The 15,301-nt window shown below is 37.8% G+C and overlaps 1 protein-coding gene across 2 annotated transcripts in view; it reads right to left on the bottom strand.

Moving 5' to 3' along the window:
• Fnip2 (folliculin interacting protein 2) overlaps positions 1 to 15,301 on the bottom strand; it is a 112,896-nt gene that overhangs the window by 57,690 nt on the left and 39,905 nt on the right. For both annotated transcript variants that reach the window (XM_026395936.2, XM_026395937.2), the window contains exon 2: positions 1,746 to 1,872. In XM_026395936.2, coding sequence (XP_026251721.1) covers positions 1,746 to 1,872 — 127 coding nt within the window. The remainder of the gene's footprint in view (positions 1 to 1,745; positions 1,873 to 15,301) is intronic.

The raw sequence follows: 15,301 nt of genomic DNA, 5'->3' as shown, positions 1-15,301 counted from the left end.
TGATGGCATTCAAAGTTATACTGCTGTTATTTAATGCCACTTATGCCAGAAACATAGTCCCTCAGAGGGCCTAAAATGACAGGAAATCCCACCTGCTTCACAGACGGTGGGACCCTTTGGCTGGCGTACAACACAGTCAACAGTCTATAATTGGACACAGCACCTGGTAGTGAGCAGAGCACCAGCTGGATTCTGTGTAGTCTCGGGCAAGCTACAAATGTTCCTGAACCTAAGCTGCTTTTTTGATTAAACAAGTGCTTCTAAGAAAGCCTATGTTCCAGATTACAGAGTTATCACTACTCTGCTATTCTGACAATTCCAGTCCGCTTGAAAACCAGTGAGGATTTTTCCCCTCCATCATCTACAGCCCTGGTGATGGGACGTGTGTCCTCAACTAAACCATCTTTGTGATGTATTCAGGGAAAAAGGGGTTGCCATCTCCTATCCACCAATAAAGGGTCAAATGCTGGCTCACCGAAGCTTTTAATTCCAATCCACAATTAAAACCTACAGTGAATTACCAAGAGACATCTCACCTGCTCCTCCACTTACCTAACAAGCCCAACAACTTCTATAATGATTAGTTACCCGGTACAATTCCACCTGAAGTGCTGTGGAATCCACCCTGCTAAACTGCCTTCAAACACTTCCTTTCTGCAAAAGTGATCGTTATCAAAAGCAGGGCCCCTAGGCCCCATGAGACAAAGACCAAGCTATAAACTGCTCTTTAACTTAGGGCAGACATTTTACAAACTGCCAGAATTTGTTCAGTATGGGTAGCAAGCTACTGAGCATGAAAGGAATGAGTACAAAGGGATGTATTTAATCTGTAAGCATCTGCACAAATACTGAAAAGAGAGTGAAAGGCCTAAGGATCATAATTTAGAAGTACCTTGGACTGACAGCCAAAGACTCAAGGGGGACCAGACTCTTCTCACCTTTCTTATTCTGGCTCAAAAGGGTAAAGAACTGTTCTTTCGTCCCCATAGCTAGCCCCCTTCACCTGCCTCACCCTGCCCCTCCAAGCCCTGCCCCACCTCACCAATACCACTCTCTATTAAAAAAAAAATTAAATGAATGAAATCTTCCTTGGTCAAATATGGTTGAAAAACACTCTTTTAGAAGATGAAAATGGGCACTTTATGTTAAAAAAGCTATATAAATTTGTTTAACCTAATACTATACAATACTTTAAATATCTATGAGAAACACAGGAAAGAATGATACATTACTTCTCTTCAGGCAAATGCTTTATTGCTTTCTGCAGTTCACAGTTCTGCCTTCTTCCTACATTTGATGCATATGCTTGACATAAAAAAATCCTACTGGATGGAACTGACCAGCAAACTCACTTCCAGGAAGATTTAAATACACTGTCAATTCTTGTCATGATTACCTACTAACAGTTTCATGTGTGTTTATTAATGGACATGTGCATGCTTCCTAGGGAAGAGGGGTCTGCTTATGTTTTTTTCTAAACTATGAGTAGCATGCAATATACTTTTAAGATAATCATGAATTAATAAGTGATGGATCAATGAAGTGGTTAAAAGCCAGGCATAGAGGCACACATCTGTAGTCTCAGCACTCAGGAGACTGAGAGATCCCTTGAGCCCAGGAATTCAAGGCCAGCTTGGACAATGTAGTAAGACCCCCCCCCCCATTTTTTTTTAATTAAAAGAAAAGCAAAACAAGGCAGTTAAAAGCACAAATGATAAAGGTGAAAGCAAATCAGCATTTCATACCTGAGTTGCCATCTCTTCAATCTTTTGAACAGCTTTAGAATCAAACAACACTTGTCTGCCTCTCCTCTCACAGTCCTGGTAAACTATCAGGCGAATGTCACTCAAGTCAAACTCTGAACATGACCAACTGTGGATTAAAAAGGGAGAGAGAAATTAGGTTACCTCCACCACCTGGGATGATCATGGACAAGTAAGTTTCAGCCAACACCTGTGTGAGTGTGTGTGTGTGTGTGTGTGTGAGTGAGAGAGAGAGAGAGAGAGAGAGAGAGGGAGAGAAGAAAGATAGTGATGCCCTCGGACCTGGGGTATGCAGGAATCAGGGGCGATGGCCTCCAATGTGGATGCCAAGGTGCCTTATAAGTATTGCTGGTTTTCATGAGAAAGGTTGGGAAGACTGCTTTAAAATAATAAATCATTGGAGAGAAAGCTTCTCTTTCCAAAGCCAGTTTGGGCACAGATGGCAGCCAGAAATTGCAAGGACATGCAGAGAGGGCTAAATTTGGATGCCTGGGTTCTGAGGATGGCACACCAGAAGTAAAGGGAGTGTTTAAGCTTCTGTGTCACTGAGCAGGGGACCATGTGGAACAAGTCAGTAGAGCCTTCTCACTCCCTCTTCCAGCCACCCACACTCAGGTCACATTGAGAAAAGTTATATATTCTGAATTATTATTTTCCCCTATTATGTCTGGCTGTGATACAGAAGTTCTGAAAACCAAGTGCATCACTGCACAGCATCTGAAGTGCTAAAGATTATAGCTAGGAAGCACAGCTTGTTCCTAAGCAGACCAAAAGCTACTGGGACAAAACTACTCAGAAGAAAATACAGGTTTATTCTTCAGTAATAAATGATATCAGAGTGAGAGAACTATAGAAAAAGCAATAATGAAAACTGTACTGCTCTCGGCACATTCAGATGAATTCAATCAACACCCATTTGTGACTCTTGGCAGATGCCAAAGAGTCAGTGACTAACAAACAGTCCTTGCATTCATGGAGTCCAAGGTTTAATGAGGAATATCAGACTAATAAATTGTATGTAAATGTGCAGGTAAAAATTGTCAAAAGTGCAAAAAGAAAAAGTAAAGGATGTGAAGGAGTCTCAGGTTTCCAGATTGAAGGAGTGGGAGAGGCAAGAAGTCCCTGAGGACTTAAAGTGACATTAAAAGACAAAACTGAAGAAGTAAGAGTTAAAGAGAGAACGAGAATAAAGAATGTACTATGAAGACTAAGGAACGTGGCAAGTGTACGACTGCTGCACCAGGGGAAGAGACACAAAAAGAGCCTGGGGAGCGTGGTGAGGTGGCGGAAAGCAGCAGAGGCAGGATCTCGCTCTCAGTGCAAGGAGTAGCCGGGGCAAACAGACGGTTGTTAAGATCAGATCCATACTGCTTAAAAGTTCAGCCGGGCTGCTCTAAGGAAAATGGGGGTGGGCTAAGACTAGAGGCAGGTACGCCAAAGAGAATGTATGAGAAGAGTTCAGGCCCTCCCTAATGAAGGCCAGAGCAACAGGAATGGAGGGAGGCATGGAGACATCTTCAGGAGGCAGAACCGAGGTGCCAGGTGCTTAGACAGGGACTGCTGGAGGAGGATGTAAGAGAGACAGGTAACAGATGGACAGACAATTGTAAAAGTAAGAGACTGTGTAAGTGAAGTTAGACGCATCTGGATTCAATCCAAACACTCTGACCTTTCATTTCCTTTGATTAAGGACAATGAATATAGTAATGCTGACCTCACAAAGTACCTGTACAAATAAATAAAACACATAAAGCACTTCACACAGGGGGTGACATACAGTAGGGACTCTAAAGTCTTTGAAGGAGTGTGAATATCGTAATTTTTAAAGAAAATCAATACAAAGTCTGGTACCCAATCACAAACTGCATTTTGGGTTCTTTCCTTTTTCTGGCAGTGGTTAGTTAAAAATGAACATGCTCTTTTAGTGCAGCAGATTTGTTTTCTTAAATCCCAGCAGCAAAAAATACAAAGTTCTGATTGTACCTTCTTTCAACAACCTGTGTTCTAATTTATGCCCAGCATTCTTTTCTCCTAATTTTGAGAACAGCATGGCAAGTTTATTTTGGAAAGCGCTTTTCCTCCACTCTCAGTCCAGAGGTAGTCCAAGTTCTAGATCTGGCAATGAGACATGGCCACATGACCTGAGCTGAGCTATGGGAGCCAGTCCCAAAACTTAGTTGCTCAGCTTGTAAATGGTAATCCCAGGATTGCTGGTGGCTATTTTTGCCATCACGAGGTAAGCGCCTGTTTGAAAATGAAGTCAACGTGGAGGAAAAGCAGGTGAGCAATGGAATGACACAGACTCCTGTTGGCACTTGAAACCAGCTATTCCTGAGTAAGCACTATTCCCTGAAGTTCATTTTCTGTCACAACCTAAAGTCTGATGACTGTGACTCAAACCACTGAATTTAAAATTACAAAAGGCCATTAAAACACTCTCTGAAATTATGTATTAAAACAGTTCAAGAACTGGGCCTGTAGCTCAGTGTAGGGCACTAACTAGAATGCATGAGGCTGTGGGTCCCATCCCCAGCACAACAAAGAAACAAACAGAAATCAAAATACACAGGTTGAAGTTACTAGAAGTGAGTGAAAAAAGTCAACAAAGATGTAATTGCCTTATATTTTCTTACCCTATTTTGTCTCAATAATTACATTTTTGCCAAAATAGCATTATAATTTACAAGTTGTTCCATTCTTATGAAGAATGTTTCAAAATATCAATTAAACCAAAGATAGCCTATCTAGGAATAATTCAAACTTAATAATGATTATAAGACTTTATTAAAAATTTCATGTTCTTTTTCAATCAAAAAAGATGGAAATAAAAGGTACAGGAGAAGAACATATGTCAGATTATTCAATTTTTTGACACAAATGTTTTAAAGTATTTTATAGAAACAAGGAAAACCCTATTCTCTCATATGACCACTTTCTTTAGTTTAACACCCAACCATAATTTTGACATTTATCATCTCTAATATTAGCAGAGGGAATTAACAGTTGCACAGTTGGGTAAAGGAAAAAGAGACCTGACAAAGGCCACTAAATGAGGGTTTCAGAATAAGACAGGCCTGGGATCAAATCTGAGCTCTGCCTCCCACGAGTTTTATAGCCTTGGGAAAGTCTGCCTAGCAGATCATAGGGCATGTTGTGAAGATTAAAGGAGATAATCCAGGGAGATTCCCAGTACTCCGCCAGCTCCTTTCCCTACCACACTAACAGGGCTTGAGTTAGTAGCAGCAGTCACGTGACAAATACATTTTCATTCACAGTCACCTCAACATCTAACCGTCACTTACTATGGAACTTCTGTGAGCCCTGAACAAAGTTCCTGGGGCTTTACTGAGGATAACTCATAAACACAAAAAAAGCAAATGGTATAATATCAAATGGTACAGTCTCCATATGACTGAGGGCAACTCTTCAATAAACAATAAGCCCTGGGCTGTTTGCCTTAAAATACTGACCATTTCAGAGAAATGCATTTTAATCAAAACAATCTTGTTTGTCTGCTTTTGTTGAGAGTAAGGAAACACTACCACATCTGGCCTCAGGGGCCCATGTATTATTTGCCCACTATGACTTTAAGCACAAGAAAATAAGATGGCCTACCTTTTTTTACTGTAAAATTTTAAACAAAATTACAAGTGGAGGTTTTTGGATTTTAAAATTCTATGATGCTAAAATCTGCCTGGTTAGAATGGAAACTAGGCCTTATTTTTGGAACTACTAATGAAGAGCAGAAAGCAATAGTCAAAGTCTGAATTATTCCCTTGAAAGCTGACAAGCAAAAGAGATTTCTCTAAAATTTATAAACCCATATGTTACGTATGGTTCTAGTCCTAATTCCTATACCTACAAATATGACCTTGTTTGGAAAGGTCTTTATGGATGTAATCAAGTTAAGATGAGCTCATACTAAATTAGTAAGGACACTAATCAAATGACTTGTGTCCTCATAAGAATAAAATCGGGACAAAGATACAGAGGGAATAACGAACAAGGGAGTCATTATAGGCTGAGGGTACATTCAGCACAAACACAAAAAAAGCAAATGGTACAATATCAAAATCTTGTGTGCCTGGAATATGTTTCTTGCAGACGAATGATAAAGCAGATGAAGCTGGAGAGAGTTCAGGACTACTTGTGGGGGACTTTAGACGCTATGCCAAGGAATGCACATTTTGTTTTATAAGTTGGGGTGTACCAATTCCAAGTTTTCAAGAGAGGCAATAACATGATCTGACCTGCATTTTTCAAAAAACACTGAAGTGGGTTGAGAAGAGCATTTTCAGGTCAATGGAGAGGTAGTACTGTATTTTGTCCCCAGGGTTTTAAAGAGTAATGGCAATAAGGAAGAGAGCACAGTTATATAATTTGTTGCAGGGTGATTTGCTATATCCTCCAAGACTAGTTCTATTGTCCAAGTTAACTCTCACCTCAAACTTTTACAGGAATCAGACCAGAAGTGGGTGTGAGTAAGCCCATATCGAAAAGCATGATCTACCTTTCCCCTCTTGGTCTCCCACAAGAAAGCAACCCTCTATTGTCAAAAACAACTTCACATAAAGAGCCTAAAGAGCAGTCTTGTGACCTAAGAATGTAAATGTTTAAAAAGTCATATATGATAAAGAAATATCAAAATCAAGAAAATATTTTTAAAAAAGAAAGAAAAAAGAAAACAATAATGATAACAAAAACTGATGAATACCATGTATTTAAAAGGTAGTTCTTGCCTGCTGACTGTGTTGAGCAATCATTCAGGAACTGGAGTAAAACAATGAACGAATCATAACCCCTGCTCCAACGGAACTTACTATGTGTATGATGATATATTCCAGCCACTCTTAAACCCTAGTCTATGTTTTTAACTTTCAGCACTTCTCTACTCTCAAAAAAAAAGTTTTGCTCAAGCAAAGTGAGGAGGGCTGAATGACAACCTGAAAAGAAAGGAAAACTGGGACTACAGAAGTCAAAATTATGCTCAAGGTGGCATTCAGAGCTCACCTGTCAACACAAAATACACATTTTCCCCCCATCCAGTAGCAAGCTATTTATTTCAAGAAAAAGTTGTGTAAATAGATGGCAGTAACATAATGGGTATTTATTTCATCTTTTTTTTTTTTTTGCTAGTTTAGTACTCTTAGGAAGATGGCTAATAGGAACATAATCTGCAAATTAGTTGACTCTCCTTTTCTTTCCCTATTTTGTACTTCTGCAGGCTTAGGTGTGCAAGAATCGCCTGGTGTTATTTCATAGGAAATGCATAACAATTCACCACTGAGTTACTGTCCTATGGTTAAGAGTACACTAAAAAGTGCTTTAAGATTCTAATTTTCATAAGAAGCTTTAATATGCAATACTAAAGATATTAATTAATTAACTATTCCATTAAATGTATCCTACTGATATCTTACCAAAAAATAATTACATTAAACACTGGTCACAATTTTTCTGTCTTTAAAAAAATAGGTGAAGGGAGGGAAGGAGGAGAGATATGAAATCAAATTATAGTTATATTTTGTGCATGTATGAATATGTAGCAATGAATCTCATTATTATGGTATTATAATGCTCTAATAAAAACTAAAAATATCAAAAAGATAGTGATATGTAAGTAAATCCTTTACTCTTAAGAATAATTTGTGATGAAGAACACATCTTACATAGTCAGCAGCATGGCATGGAAAGAACACAGGTCCCAAAGCACACACTGCCACAATTCCTCCACACACTGTTAAGCACCTGTCCTAATCCAGGCACCATGAAAGTTATGGTAACAGAAATTAACTAGATTCATTTCTGACCTCAAAATGCACATAAATACCTAAGTAAACTTGGTAACAGTCCACTGTTACAGGTACTCAGATAAATGTCTAAATGGTTTATGGAGAAGTCAAAGGATGAAGAGAAGACCATATAGTAGGGTGAGGGATGGAAGTCCCTGAGGACACGATGCCTGGGACTTGGATTAGCATTCGCCATAGTAAATAGAGCTTCTAACTCCATCTCTTTCAACTCGGGTGACTAACTGAAGAACGCTCCAATTCTAGTACTAAACTTTCCCAAAATATGTCTGCCTTATCGTTCCATAAGATTGTCAAAAGAACTAAATAAGTACAAAAGTGCTTTTATGTAGAGCATAATTCCAAGGTCAGGTGCACAATCCTTTAACGGAGATCCCCAGGGTTAGATATTTCAGAATTCAGATCCCTCAATTTTAGGAAGCTGTTTAAACTACACATAATACCTACTCCATAGTATAAGATGTAATCAAACCCCAAAATCAAACAAATTAATATTTTACCAGCCCAAATGATGAATACTTTAACTAGGTGGATTAAATGGAGACTATAAATAGCCTTCCATCAGTTCAGATCAATTCCAAAAATTGATTTTTCAAAGATTTTAGGATTTGGGAATTGTGGGATAGTGGATTGTTCATCTATGTAACTAATATTCTTTCTGAGGGAAGGACAAAAGAGGTATATGTAACTTTCAGGTCCCCTATTTTCCTGAAGATAGCTGATCCCTAACAAAGACAACAGCCAGAAGCTTTTGTTTTAAGTAGGGTATAGCTCCTAGCTTGTTTCCCACGCTTGCCACCAAAACAATGCTATAAATGGCAGCAAACATCACAAAACCACTTAAGTTTATACAAAATGTGTTCACAGCAGTGACCAAACATTATAGTATGAGTCACAATACAGATTGAGGTTTAGCTATTATGAAGTATCAAGTACAGAAGACAGTTTCTCCCATCTTTTCTGAGCTCAGGGTCATATAAGGTAAAACTGAATGAGGTGAGGTTTCCACGTGGCTCACACCACCACTACTCATGCTCCACTGCCCTGGGGCTACCACAGTGCAGACGAAACTACATTAGAGGTCAGAAGGCCTGGGATATATATATATAGTTTGTGACCAGAGGAGGACAGTCTAACTTGTCCTCCTCTGTAAAATGGGGTGAGGCTAAAATTATCCCCATAGTTCTGGTCCTTCCAACTCTAACACACTATAAACCCCTGTCATCTATTAAATGTGCACAGGATACTTTGCAGCAGATGATCTCAGCCAAGTTCTAAGAGGAAAATAATCCGAATTAATTAATGTACATTGCAGTATGGTATTCTTTAACACTTATAGATACACTCTATGCTTTGATAAGCATGCTTCTTAATAAAAACATGCCTCATCAATAAAACTTTCAAAAGATGCTTACAAAATTTTTGGAGTAAGAGGGACACTGAAAAGGCAGGTCATCCCATGCAGTTAAGATTCTGTCCTTGACTAGTTTTCCAGATTTTATTGTTGCTGTTATTAATAGTTTATTCCCTAAACTCCACGAATATCTATATATATGGCCCACTTTCCCCAAAATGTTCCTTTAATTCTAAATGAGCACTAATTGTTCTTTTCCAACATCTACAAACTAGAAAATGCATGCACTTTTAAAAAAAGAAAAACATAGCAAAAAGAGAGTTTTGATGTTCATCTTTGTGTGTGCATTAATTCAATATTACCGAGATAATTTTTTTATATCCTTGTCAGCATAACCAAAGCATTCAAGACTGAATAAATTCTTGGATTACTGAAATGTACAATGGCTCTGCTTAAAAGTAACTTGCAAACACCACTGCCTCGCTTTTCCAGAAGGTAAGGTTTTCCTATTTCCAGGGAAACCATATTCTAGTAACAGATGAATGAATGTCTTTCAAAGACTCAGAGACATTATTTTACATATTAATTCTAATTGTTTTACATATTAATTAAGAGAAACAGAGATCAGGTAATATTTCTATTTTCCTAGAAGTTTCTAGAGGTCAAAAATATGATTCTCTGTGAAAGGTCTTTTTTGTATGTAAATTGGGAGAACCAAAATAAATAAATAATTGTAACTTGTCTCTGATTATAAAATAATATTCCTGAAAGAGATAGTACAAACACATATACCCTTGATCCAGGAACCCCATTTCTAGGAAACCAGTCCCACATATAAAGTTGCACAGGTGCAAAACAATTATGCACAAAAAGTATTCACTGCAGAACTGTTTGGAATAGTAAAGAACTAAAAACAAACTGTCAACATAGATAGTGAAAAAATATAGTATATCCATATGATATAGTGCTATTTAGATACAACAAAAAATGAGAAAGCTCCTCCTTTGCAATTCTATAGTGTAATAAACTCTAAGACATAATTCTAACTGGAAAAAAAAAGAAGTAGCTGGGCATGGTGGTGCACACCTGTAATCCCAGAGGCTCAGGAGGCTGAGGCAGGAGGATGGTGAGTTCAAAGCCAGCCTCAGCAGAAGTGAGGCACGAAGCAACTCAGTGAGACCCAGTCTCTAAATAAAATACAAAATAGGGCTGGGGATGTGTTTCAGTGGTTCAATACCCGGTACAAAAAAGTAGTAGTAGTAGTAGTAGTAGTAGTAGTAGTAGTATGGGCTTGGGGTACAGTTCATCAGTACAGCAGATGCCCAGCACCACAAAAACAAACATGCACACACAAAGAACATTTTGTATTAAATGTTACCATATACCTACAGAAAGGAAAAATTGGGAATGAGGGAATCTGGATTTTATTACATATGAGTAGAATACCTAACACAACTTGTCTCTGAGGAGAAAGCTGGGTTGTTCAGAGCGGAGAAAGCAGATGACTTCCCTGCATACTGTTTACATTTCAGTCTTTCTCTTGTAATCTATAAAGTACCTAACAGAGTAAGGCACACAGTAAGTGTGCTCTAACTGCTTACCACAGCTTTGTGCCTTTTGAATATTAAACTATGTGACTGTACTATCTCTTCATTAATTTAAAATAAAAAGATGAGTACTGTAACAAAATCAACCCCTCATTTACAAAAAGAAAATTAATTATAGATGGACACAATACCTTTATTTTATTTATTTATTTTTATGTGGTGCTGAGGATCAAACCCAGTGCCTCACACATGCTAGGCAAGCACTCCACCACTAAGCCACAATCCCAGTATGCAACCTCTCATTTTTAAAATCCATTATTGCAAGGCACAATAGTGCATGCCTGTAATTCTGTCTACTCAGAAGACTGAGGCAGGAGGATTGCAATTTGGCAAGACTCTGTCTCAAAATAAAATAAAACAGGGTTGGAGATGCAGCTCAGTAGTAGAGCACTTGTTTAGCATGTGTGAGGCCCCGAGTTCAACCCCCAGTAGTGGGTGGGAACTATTATTGCTTTAAGACAAATACCCTTGATACCGGTTCCTTTAAGAGGCTTCTTGGTAGCTGAAGCATGAGGCAGTGGGTGAACTCCTACAAGGAAACCACCTTAATGAATTCAAGGCATTCAGATTCAGTTTCCAAATATGTAGTTTGGTCTTAGACAATGACATTTATTGAGCTTTCTTCTCAACATTTATATATCACATCTTCCTGTCCTTCATTAACCCCTGTGTACCCCAAGAATGGGAGAACTTTTCTCTCTAAAAAAAAGTATTCCTTTTTTCATTTGTTAAATCTATCTATGGTTTTCAGTTTGTTATTGCTGTTCTAGTACTGTATCAAATAAATTTCCATCATACTATTTAAGTGCTCTTTTTACTACATAATTCTCATGGAGCTCAGAGACATCAGTTTCCAAGGTCTGGTGCTGGGAGGTAGACAGGACAAGTTTGTTCAGAACTGTAAAGCGTAGACTAGGGTTGTGGCTCAGTGGTAGAGTGTTTGCGTAGCACATTGAGGCACTGAGTTTGATCCTCAACACCATAAATAAATAAATAAATAAATAAATAATCTATTTTTGAAAAAAGAACTTTTTGGATAAAAATATTGTTTTTTAAAAAACTGATCAGCATACAACACAAATAATTGCCTAACATTTTAGAGTTGCCAAACACTTTTACAGAATTTACCTGAGCTGACCTTCACAAAATGTTCTGTGAGAACCTGTATTATATAATCTGTTTTACAATGAAGTTAGGAGACTTCAACAAGGTTATAACCAGTACAAGGCAAAGTCAGAACTCAAACCAAAGTCACAAGACTCTGGATTTTGTGCTTTCCCAACTCCACACTACTGGCTCAACACCAGTGACAAATGAGTTAGGGTAACACCCTCTGTTTCCCCATCTGAGGTGTAAAAACCTGCTCTATTTGAAAAACACAAATACTGGTAATATAATTTAAGATTGAAACATGGAACACAAAATTATACCTACAGTGTGACTTCAATTAATATAATTTAAGATTGAAATGTGGAACACAAAATTATACCTACAGTGTGACTTTAATTTAAAATACTTATCTATATATAATAAGGCCTTTTAAAAAGTTTTAAAAATTTGTTCATATCACAAAGAATCTCCCTGATACTAAAAAACTAGAAGTTAATTTTTTAAAAGATTCATTAAAACAACAGCAAAGTAGGCAAAAGATACTGAAAGTTCACACACACATACACAAAGAAATAGTCTTAAAACATATGGAAAAATGCTAAACCCCATTTTTAAAAAGAGAAAAGGAAAGCTGGTAGCCAGAGGCAGGAGAATTTCAAGTTCAAGGCCAACCTGGATAACTTAAGAGACACCTGTGTCTCAAAATTTAACAAAAGGAGGAGGGGGCTGGGATATTATTCAGTGATAGAGTACTTACCTAGCAGGTACAAAGCCCTGATTTGAGAGGTAAGAAAATAAAAATAAAATAAAAATCAATACCTATTATTAGATTCGCCAAAATCTGAGTTGACCATCCACACCAAATAAATACAGAGATACAAAATTTTATGACCATATATGAAGGGCAATTTGTGATAGCTATCCCAAGTGCAGAGGCGGGCAGTCTGATTTAGGAGTCATCATTAGACATTCTGTTATAGCCACACACACTAGCCAGAGTGACAGGGTCTGTGCATACAGGCGCATACACTCAAACAAAAAGCCAATTTTAATGACATGGTAAAACTATCATGTAATTATAATGAGAGAAAAGCAGATCATATAACTTGATGTATAATATAATTTACTGAGTACAACTTAGCTTACCCCCATGTAACAAAAAAACACTGGAAGGAAATAAATAAAAGTGTTAATAGTTCAATTTTATGTGGTAGTATTAAGGATGATTTGGACTTTCATTCTTAAATTTGCTTGCTTGCATTTTCCAAATGTTTCATAAAACTATATTGTCTTAACAATCAGAAAAAAGGATTCACAAAATTCTTTAAAATAAATTTACAAGCCAGGTGTGGTGGTGCATGCCTGTAATCCCAGCGGCTCAGGAGGCTGAGGCAGGAAGATTGCAAGTTCAAAGCCAGCCTCAGCAATAGTAGGCGCTAAGCAACTCAGTGAGAACCTGTTTCTAAATAAAATACAAAACAAGGCTGGGATGTGGCTCAGTGGTTGAGTGTCCCTGAGTTCAATCCTCAGTATCAAAAATTAATTAATTAATTAATACCAACATAAAGTTCAAAAGGAGGGCATTTAAAAAGAAAGGAGGAAAGTAGCTACCCTGACATGAACACAGACAGGGTGCTGAGATCAGCTCTGAATACATCCACTGGAAAACTTTTTTTAATATTTCATTTAAAAGCAATGAACAGTTGAATTTGAACTTTTGACAGGTGGTACTGAAACAACTGAATCTAGAAACATACCTTAAAACCTTCACAAAAATTAACTCAAAATGAATTGCCAATGTAAATGTAGCATGCAAATATAACTCAGAAAGAATAACACAAGAGACAACCTAGATCACTTGGGTATGGCTGAGAGTTTTTGGATAAAACACCAAAGACACAACCCATAAAAGAAATTAACAAAAGGCAAAATTAAAAACTTCTACTCTGCCAAATACACTGTAAAGAGAATGGGAAGACAAGCCACATACTGGGGGGGGGGGGGATATGTGTAAAAGACATTTCTAATGAACGACTGCCATCCAAAACAAAAACAAAAACTCTTATAAACTTGACAATAAGAAAGCAAAACATGATTTTAAAAATGGCAAACAACATGATTTAAAATAGGGCAAAGGCCTGAGCAGACATTTCACCAGAAAAGATAGATAGCAAGAATCATGCTCTATATCATGTCATTAGAAAAATGCAAATTAAAACAAAATACGAGCTATTCACTATTAAAATAGCCCAATCTAGAAGGCTAACAATGCCAAATGCTGACAAGGATATGGAGTAAGAGAAACTCTTACTAAGTGTTGGTCATAGAGACATTCAGAAGACAATCTGGCATTTTCTTACAAAACCAAATATTACTCTTACTTTACAATCCAGAAATCAAGTTAAAAACATGTTCCCATAAAAATCTGCACACAGATGTTTAGAGTAGCTTTACTGATAACTGCCAAGACTTGGAAACAACCAGGCTGTCCTTCAATGGGTAAAAAGATTATAGATGAAATATTCTTCAGGGTTAGAAAGAAATGAGCTATCAAGCCATGAATAGACAAGGAAAAACCTTAAGTATATTAAGTAAAAGAAATCATTCTGAAGAGGCTAAATACTGTATGATTTTGATCAAATGACACTCTGGAAAAGGTTTAACTGTGGAGACAGTAAAAAGGTGAGTGGTTGCAGGGGCCGAAGAGAGAAGGAATGGGTACATGAAGTACACAGTGTTTCTGGGGTAGGGAAACTAGCCTGTATGAATAATAGATAAAGCACATCATACATTTGTCCAAACCCATTAGATGTACATCACCAATAGTGAACACTGATGGAAGCTACAGACTTTGGGTGATAACTATGCGTCAATACAGGTTCATCAGTTGTGTTACAATTGGTTAAGTACACCACCCTGGTAAGAAATGTCAACAGCATGGGAGGCCCCAGGTGCATGGGGGCAGGAGTATTATGGGAACTCTGCTCAATTTTGCTGTGAACCTAAAACTGCTCTAAATGTAGTCTAAAAGGGAATTTTTTTTAAAATTTCAATTGTCAGAGGAATTTTTTTTAAAAATACAGGAATTTTTGGCAATAGTTTTAAAATATGTGACGGGATTATTCTCTGAATTTGGTCTGTTATGGTCCACTAGAGGGTTCCCTGTGATGGTGAGAACCAAGGACACATTACTTGAGCTTCAGATATCACCATCAAGTCTGTTCCTGTTCACTTCACGAGTTCCATGAGTTCCATCCACTCAGCTGGAAAGGTGAGGGTCCACTTTCACACTTCTCCAGGGAACATTCCCAGTCCTTGCCAGTTCTGCTCCTCCCAAAAGAGCAAAGGATTCTCATAAGAATAGTTCACACTAAGGTATGAGTTACTGCCTACAGAGAACAAGGGTTAAATACAAAGAAACAAGGATTGAGTAACAGGAGGTTTTGCTATCAAGTGAAGGACGGTGGGAGCAATATTAGGAGGACGGGGAACCTCTACCTCCCTCATATCATAGCATGCCACTGCTAGTCCTGCCTACTAGTAGCACACCTCTGCCCTATTCACATTCCCACAAAGGATTATTGGCCATTTATGTTCTGAATCCAAACCATCTTTGCCCTCAGGAAACATTTTTCTTTTTAGGATGCTCATCAGGCA

The sequence above is a fragment of the Urocitellus parryii genome, chromosome 10 (genome assembly GCF_045843805.1).
Source record: "Urocitellus parryii isolate mUroPar1 chromosome 10, mUroPar1.hap1, whole genome shotgun sequence".
Lineage (NCBI taxonomy): Eukaryota > Metazoa > Chordata > Mammalia > Rodentia > Sciuridae > Urocitellus > Urocitellus parryii.
Note: the sequence above shows the minus strand (reverse complement) of the source record. Positions and strands in the feature narration are given on the sequence as shown.